The sequence below is a fragment of the Pteronotus mesoamericanus genome, unplaced genomic scaffold (assembly GCF_021234165.1).
Source record: "Pteronotus mesoamericanus isolate MK-2021 breed Mesoamerican mustached bat unplaced genomic scaffold, CSHL_Meso_final scaffold_408, whole genome shotgun sequence".
In the NCBI taxonomy this organism is placed as follows: domain Eukaryota; kingdom Metazoa; phylum Chordata; class Mammalia; order Chiroptera; family Mormoopidae; genus Pteronotus; species Pteronotus mesoamericanus.
Window position 1 is genome coordinate 4236544 of NW_026555315.1, and position 8015 is coordinate 4244558.

General features: G+C 56.3%; 1 protein-coding gene across 1 annotated transcript; it reads right to left on the reverse strand.

Annotated features, from left to right (window-relative positions):
- Positions 1-7886, reverse strand: TSEN54 (tRNA splicing endonuclease subunit 54). Its single transcript, XM_054593258.1, has 11 exons — positions 7810-7886; positions 7515-7679; positions 7355-7418; positions 7185-7268; positions 6742-6840; positions 5718-5770; positions 3201-3302; positions 2346-2989; positions 1384-1444; positions 916-1032; positions 1-467 (listed from the first exon to the last, which is right to left on the reverse strand). The coding sequence occupies exons 1-11, from the start codon at positions 7863-7865 to the stop codon at positions 317-319; spliced, it is 1596 nt and encodes a 531-aa protein (XP_054449233.1). The 5' UTR covers positions 7866-7886; the 3' UTR covers positions 1-316.
- Between the last annotated feature and the right edge of the window lie 129 nt (positions 7887-8015).

Genomic DNA, 8015 nt, shown 5'->3' on the forward strand with positions numbered 1-8015 from the left:
TGGCTTTATCACATGAGCAGGCACCCTCTTGTTTAAAGGCACAGAGTCCTCTTCTGCCCCACCTCCCTGGGTCTCTAGAATCCAGTGCTGAGTTCCAAGGGGATCACCGCAAGGCAGCAATCTCAGTCCTGGGGCTTGGAAGTGCTGCAGCGGCCAGGCAGGGGGCTCAGCGTGGCTCTTCTGCCAGGATCAGTCGCCTGGGGCCAAGGCCCAGATTAGCCCCTGCAGCTACTGGGTGTTGGAGGCAGCTGAGATTGTCCCTGAGAATAGACAGTCCAAGCACCCCCAAGCAGGCCCCAGGCCCTGCCAGAGCTGCTCAGTGTCCTAGGTCCCTGGGCAGTGTGAAGTCCCTGAAGCTGAAGAAGGAGATGTCTCCGTGATCCACCAAGGCAAAGACCAGAGGAACATCCCCGCTCTGGGAGGACAACCGCTTGAGGGTGCGGAGGTCTGGAACTGGCTCATCGAATCTGCAGGGATAAAGGTCCAACTGAGGCCTGGCCGTGGGTTACCCACAGGTTTTGAGACCCCAGGCTTCTGTGGCTCCCAGGGAAGGGAGACTGAGACAGGAGTTGGGAATGCAGAAGTCTAGGCCCCTGGGCTCTCCTGTCTGCAAACCGCATGGCTCAGGAGAGACCCAGAGTCCTGGCTGGGTAAGGGGGCTAGAAGAGTGAGGTTCTCGCTGAGCCCAGGACTAAGTGGCCCAGGAGAGACTACCCCAAAATGCCAAGACTCGGGGCCGAGGACTGGTAAGCATGGCTTCCCACAGCTCCAACTGGCTGTGTAGCTTTGCTTCTGTCACGTAACCTCTCTGGACCTGTCAGGGCCTGGCAGGCTGGCCAGGGATGTGGGGGACAGGTCCACCTGGTTCACAGGAGAACCGGCAGCAGCCGGGGGCAGTGCTCACTGGCCTCGTACCCACTGATGCACATCCGGGCAGAGGGCTTGCCAGGGTTATTCTTTCGGAACGTGGCCACAGCGTCAGCCTGGTAAACATCAAAGCTGATTTCCAAGTCCCCAGACTTCTCCAGCAGCCTGAGAAAAGAGTGAGAAACCTTAGGGACTCTCCTGCTCCACCTTTTCTTTCCACAGCCCCCTTTCCCTCCCCCAGTCCCAGGAGGCAGCCTGTGCAGGGAAACTCAGGTCCTGCTGTGAGATGCCACTTGAGGGGTAAGGGGAGGCTCAGCTGCCACCTCTGCACCCTGGGGATAAATCCACCTGTTGCCTCTCACTTCTCCTTCTCCCCTACACACACGTGAGTATTCGCCAGGGCAGGGAGTCCCCAGAATGATCCCCGAGCTCATACCCAACTTGAGGTGTCCAATCCCAACTGCCACCTCCTGGGAGCCAGGGCACCGGGGAGACGGGCACGGCCTGCACACTCACCAGGCCCCTCCGTCGGCAAGGTGTGTCGTCTGCAGCACGGAGATGTGTTCCAGGACTGTAGCTGCACAGACAGTGAAAATCAGGTGTCGGGGAGGGGAGTCATTCACAGGCTCCCCTGACGTTTCTCAACCTGCCTACTAGTGTAGGGTTCCCAGATTTAGCAGATCTTTAAAAGTATAGGCATGTCCCATGTTTTTTATCTGAAATATAACTAACTGATTGGCCTATTTTAATCTAGTTACTTAAAATCTACCATGTTCCCATAAGGGTTGTAAGTTCTAACTCCATTGATACCATTCTTGCGCTATTACAGTGATTTTCAACCTTTTTCATCTCATGGCACACAATCTAATTAGTAAAATTCTGCGGAACACCAAAAAAAAAATACATATTTTTTGCCAATCTGACCAAAAAATAGGTGGTATTTTGATTCATTCACACAGGACAACTATCGTGCTGGCTGTTGCCATTTTTTATTTGACTAAGGGAGGAAAGGTCAGTGTGCCTGACTAAATCATCAGGCAATGCATGTTTTGAAAATGCTTGCAACATACCAGCTGGAAATCGCTGCTGTCAGTTCCCTGTTCTTAACATTGCAGGGCACACAGTAACCCTTCCTTTTATTTGGGCACCATGTCGCCTCATTCCCTCTAACAGAGCTGGGAAAACGGGATCACAGCGTACTGGCAGCAGAGCCATCCACACACGTCTTGTGTATGAAGTTAAGGACGTGGTCGTAGTTTCCATTTCTCCTCTGGCACCTACTTGCCATCTCTAAACCTTACACCGTGGCTCCCTTTGCTGCTTCCCAGAAGAGCAGACTATCTCCGAGGGTTCCACTGCTCAGTATTGCTCACTCCTCCCTCGTCTTTCTTAAGCCTCAATCAGTCATGCTCAGTCCATGCCCGTTCAGTCTTGTGATTCCTTAGCTGCCAGGGGCCTGTGGGGCTAAGGCAGGGTACCTGGGGAGTCTGCCTGGCCAGGACTCAGCAGGGGGGTGACAGGCTGGTCCCACAGGTGTGGAGGGCGGCTCTGGGTCTTCCGCAGGTGCCGTCTCTGCAGCAGCTGCTTGTATTCCTGCCAGCTGGAGCAGCGCAGCACCTCAGGATCCGCGTTTACATCCTCCCGGAAGTGCTGGGCCTCTGCCTGTTGCTCCCGTTCCCGCCTGGACAGCTTCTCCTTCCGCTGGTTCAGCTTCTGACACCAGGACTCAGCATCTGTCTCCCGCCCTGTGACATTGGCCGGGAGCAGCTCTGGGGCTGGGGCAAGCAGGAGGGTGCGGCGGCTGTCTGCAGCCATGTTGGGGAAGGAGATCTGCTCAAAGTCCCAGCGCGGCTTAGAGGCCCCCTTGGGCCCATTCTCTACTTTGCCGCTTCCTTGGCTGCACCCCGCCACCTCCCTGGCCAGGCCAGGGTAGGGCTCCAGGGACCCCAGAAGCTGAAAGGGGCCCGCTGGGCCCCTTACAGGGCTTGACTCCCGAGGTTTCTCCTCTGGGCATCGGCTGTTCTGGTTGCGGGGAGGAGGGACGGAGGTTGCCAGGCTCTCAGGTGTCCCATCCACCCCCTGCAGGGGGTTCTCCAGGGCCTTGGGCTTCTTATTAATGGACCTGAGGGACGTGGGGAGGAAACGCAGCACATCTGCTCCTGGTTGCTGAGGTGCACGTGCACTATGTGTGACCACTGCCTCCCTGAGCCTGCACAGCAGCCGCCCAAGCCCAGTTCTTCAACACCTCCACGCATTCTCCAAGGTCCCCAGGGCCAGCACTCTCAGCGACTCTGCCCCCAACTCCCCGGGGGTGGCCTCGCGGGGAGCTTTACCGAGAGCTAGAGCTTGTCCTCTTCCTCTTGCCATTCTGATCTTCCAAGTACTGGGCACTGCTGTCCAAGTTCAGCTGCCTCTCGTAAGGAGACAGGATGGAGCTGTGGGGTGAGAACGAGGCGAGCAACAGATCCCCCTTCTCAGCCTGGTGCTCCCGGGGGTGTCTTTGAGGGACTGGCCCAGCAAAGTCAGTGGGCCAGGCTCAGAGCCACACTCGGGCAAAGGCCCCAGGCGGACCTGCCCCACAGAGTGCATTGAGATGGCTACAGAGGCCTGCCCACGCATCTCTGCCCAGGCCTATGGGTCTCACGCATGGCACCTCTGAACAGTCTCCCTGGAACCAGGGCTCCTGCAGAGCCAGCAATAAATGATTACTGACTAGAAAACGAGAAATACAGAAAATAAAAGCCACAGATACCACTGTAACTTTTTTTTTTTTTTTTATAGAGAGGACTCGCACTGCGCTAGGCACTATTCTAGACACTGGGCACCCAGTGTGTCATTTTGGGCTGGTCACTTGACCCCTCAAAATGTCAGTTTCTTCGTTGGCAGGACCGCAGGATTGGACTACAAGCCACTAAGATCCCTTCCGGCTGTCCAATCTGACACAGGAGTGAATGGGTGTGCCCTCCACTGATGGGTGAGCCCCGTTCTCAGCGGTGGGTGGGGAGAAGGACCTGGTAAGCCCCTTGGCTTTGGTCACTCTAGGCAGGTGAGAAACCATCGTTCCTCGTCCTAAGCCAGCAAAAGAAAACTGTGCAAGGTGTGGCCATCTCAGTCACCGCAGGCTAGTTTTCTAAACCACCACCACAAACCTACATGACACATCTCTCTTCAGAGGCACAATCTTCTGTCTCCCTGTCTTCAGCGTCAGAACAGGACTCGGCAGCCCGCGGCCATCGTTAGGCCCCTCTGGCCTGTGGCCAGAAACCTGGCCTGTCCTCACCCAGCAACTCTTCCTGCAGCCTGGGGCCCGCTCTCTGCCTGGTGCTCGGAGAACCTACTGCAGCCCCACCTCCGCGGCCTTGTCCACGCAGCCCACGCCGGCTGGTGCCGCAGAGCCGGACCCGGGGCCCGGCACCCGCTGTGGTGCCCCCCACCTCCATCAGTGCTGGCTTTCGCGCCCCAGTTTCCATTCAACCACTTCGAGCGCCTGCTTTGGATCCCCCGGTGTCATTTTCCAGCCCCCGCTAAAAATGAAGTGAGAGGAGGTGGGAGGGGGCCCCCTGGGTGAGCTGGGGGCACGCAGGAATGTTGGGGGGGTGTCACCATAGGCACCCCCCAGCTCACTAGGGCAAGCTCTTCCCCTTGTGCAGGGCAGCTGTACCCCTGCGTCCATTTTTTTGTTTCCTAAAAACACCATATTGACTGTGTCTGTATTCATTTTTTCTAACCATAGTGATATACTGCTTTGTAATCTTTTCGTTTCTGTTAATAATGTACAACGGACATGGCTCCTCAGCCCTGTAACTTTCTTCCCTGCCACGATTTTTTTTCTTTTATGGCTGTAGGTGGTCACTGTATTACAGTGACCACTAGATGTGAACTATTTAAGTTAAACTTAAATCCATTAAAATGAAATACAATTAAAAGTTCAGTTGAACAGGCCACATACATTGGACAGTATAAACAGAACGTTCTCATCACCATGGAAAGTTCTATCAGACAGTGCTGTTCCAGGGTATAAACTAACTCGTGTGACCGTGCCCTCTGTGCTGGACTCCCCGATGTTTCCAAGTTCACTGATTTTGCAAGGCGATGGCGTTTTGGGTAAGACCCCCACTACATGCAGGTTACCTGGGGCAGTGATCCTGCACCTGCTATTCCCTGTCCGTGAGCACAGGGCCTGGCATCCAGTAAGTAGTCAACGAACGTGACTGAACGAATGGATGAACGAGCATTCTCGCAGGTGAGCCTGTACACAGACCTGTGACTATTCCCTTAGGATATATTCCCATTTCAGAAACTAAAGCTCTGTTCCAGAGCTTTTGTGACATACTGGGAAACTACAAAGGCTGTACCAGTTTTGGCTCCAAGTGTGGAGGTCTCTGTGGCTCTCAGCAACGCTGGGTTACCACAGTGATGACCTTCAGAGGCCCCAGAAGGACAGAACATCTAACCTAACAAAAGAAACGTTAACTCCACTCAACTGCTAATTCCTCCCTTGGCCCTTCATGCCTGCACTCAACAAATCTGCTTGCACACCTAGTAAGTGCCAGGCCCTGTTCTGGTACATCTCCATGCTCACAGCGAGCGGTAGGTGCTCAGTCGTTATCTGTGGAGTGAGCAGGCTGAAGATGAGGTTCAACTTGATAACCCAGGATAAGGGGAAATGACCCAGATTTTCCCAGCATGCCTCTCAATAGAGCATTTCCCGCATGGGCCCCAGCCCATGTCCAGGGAGTTGCAGCTCCAGCCAAGGACTCTAGGTAAGCAGAGACCACTTTCTGCTTTGGGGCTAGTCACCCGGGCCCCAGGACCAGAACAAGCAGGAGGGAAGCGGGATAGGGGCTTACCTTGGTTGGAATCGTCGAACCACATAGCCCAGTCTCTTCAGGTGGCTGAAGACCTCAAAAAGGGGGGAAAAACCCCTAAAGGTTATAGGTCCGCTTGTGAAAATACCAAAATTTCTCCAGACAGAAGCCATTCCCAACCTCCTCTGCCACCCATCCCCAGTTTCTAAATCCTGGGACTGGCTGAACCACACTCCATTGTAAGCACTTTCCCCAGACTAGGGTCTCAGTATGAATTCCTGTCTCTGCTTACCATACTTCCCACAAGTGACGTACAGCAACTTTGTGATTTAAATACAAACCCCAAAAAGCCGATAGCCGATGGGCCAGACCAAACTACTCCTTAAAATATTTTGACACTAAAGCTGATAAGAGCGAAGCTCCTGACCACAATGTGGACAAGAGGGTGGCAGAAGGGGGTGGACATCTCACCGCCCTCTCCACAGACAGGGGCGGGGTGGGAGTGGTCTCCGGTAAAGAACCACATGTTCATCTCTCTGTCCCCATATTCATATCAGAGAGATGTACGCACGAACACCCCCATCTTACTCAGCAGCCTTCCACACAGCTGACCACTTCCTCTGGAAAGACCTTCTCTTAGTTTCTGTGATGCCGCCTCTCCCGGTTTTCCTTCTGGGCTGCTAGACACTCTGTCTCTGCGTCTGGTCTCCCGCCCGCCCCGCGTCACGTCGGGGAGCGCACCGGCTCTCAGAGGCAGCCCTCCGCTCTGGCCACGCCCCCCTGCCACCATCCCTGTGCTCAGGCTGCCCACACTTAGGTCTCCAGCCTTGTGCCCCTCCCCAACTTGATCTTCTTCCTGGCACTCAGTCCCGCGAAGTCGGCCCTTCTTTTGCTTGCTGACTTATTATCCATTGCCACCCCTGCGATGTGAGCTCCACGAGAACAGAGCCCTTGCCTGTTTTGCAGCTCCAGCATATGGCTCTGCGCCTAGCACCCGGAGGTATTTGTAAGGGCTAATTCACTCAGCGGGTGGGTGACTCCTCTCCTGAGAGAGGGTGACAGATACCTGGTACTGCAGGAAAGTCACGGTGTCCTCAGTCAGCAGCAGTTGGTAGGCCTCCTGGATAGAAAGCGGCAGGTCTTGGTAGAAGAGCTGGATGGAACCCTTGAAGTGGGGCCAACAGTTCAACTTGTAAGTCCTCCCTGCAGTGGCACTGCCAGTGGGGTCACTTCCTGGCTCTAATAGCTGTGCCCCCTCCCCCGCAATCCAGCCCGGCAAGCATCAGAGCAAGAACACTGTCAACAGGGAAGCGACGAGGAGCAACAACCCTAGCACAGACTGGAATCCCTGCTTCCTGCCCGGTGTTCCTGTCTTTTGCTCTAGAGACTTAGGTTATGAGCTCCTGAATACTCAGTTGTGTATACTTTTTTTTTTCCTACACCCTCCTCCCAAACTCTTCCGGTTCCTTGGTCCCAGCCCGTTCCCCACGCTCCTGACATCCTACTCACACACTCCAGCAAATACAAGGCCTCCTCGGGGTGCAGCCGCTGCCGGCCCTGCTCTGAGAAGCCCATAGTCTGCCAGAATTTACCCTGTGTGGGGTCCGGAGCAAAAGTCACAAAGGAGCTAGGAAGGGAGAGAAGGCGGTTCCCCTGCCCCAGAGAGCCCCGCCGCTCACCGCTGGAGACTTCAACTCCACGAACCCCTCTTCCGGTCTCCATTCGGCGTCCACCAAACTGCTCCTGGCGAAGAGTAGGTTGGGGTACGTCTCAGTCTACCGGGAAGTCTACGGGGTCCGTCCGCCCCGCCCCGCCCCCGGCCCGGCCCGTCCCCCTCACAGACGCTCCACGCGCTCCTCCGCCAGCAGCTGCCAGAGCTCCGTTCGGCATAGGCGCAGCCGCTCGGCCTGGGCCTCCGAGCCATCGGGGAAGAAGTCCTTGGGCCCATGAGAGCGCTGGGGCAGCTTCTGGGACCTCGAGCGGGCCACGAGGAGTTCCCGGGCACTGGGTAAGGAGGAGATACGGGGTCAAAGCCACGCAGTCCGGGCCGCCTGGTCCAGTCCTGGACCCCCGTCCCCTTCCCCGCGGCCACCTCACAGTGCCCGTGACTCCCCCAGGCCCGCCCGCCCCACACCTGAGCACGCGCCCGGCAGGAACCTCCACGGTTGCGAGGTCCGCCTCGGACTCCATCGGGCCACCGCCTGCGCCTGCGCGCGCACCGCCCTTGCCCCGCCCACCGCCGGAACTCCGCGCGGCCCTAAAGAGCGCGGATCCGATCTCCGCTCCTCTGGTCTCCCGGTCAATCCACTGGCTCTTCGCCTTCCTAGCTAACCTGGCTCC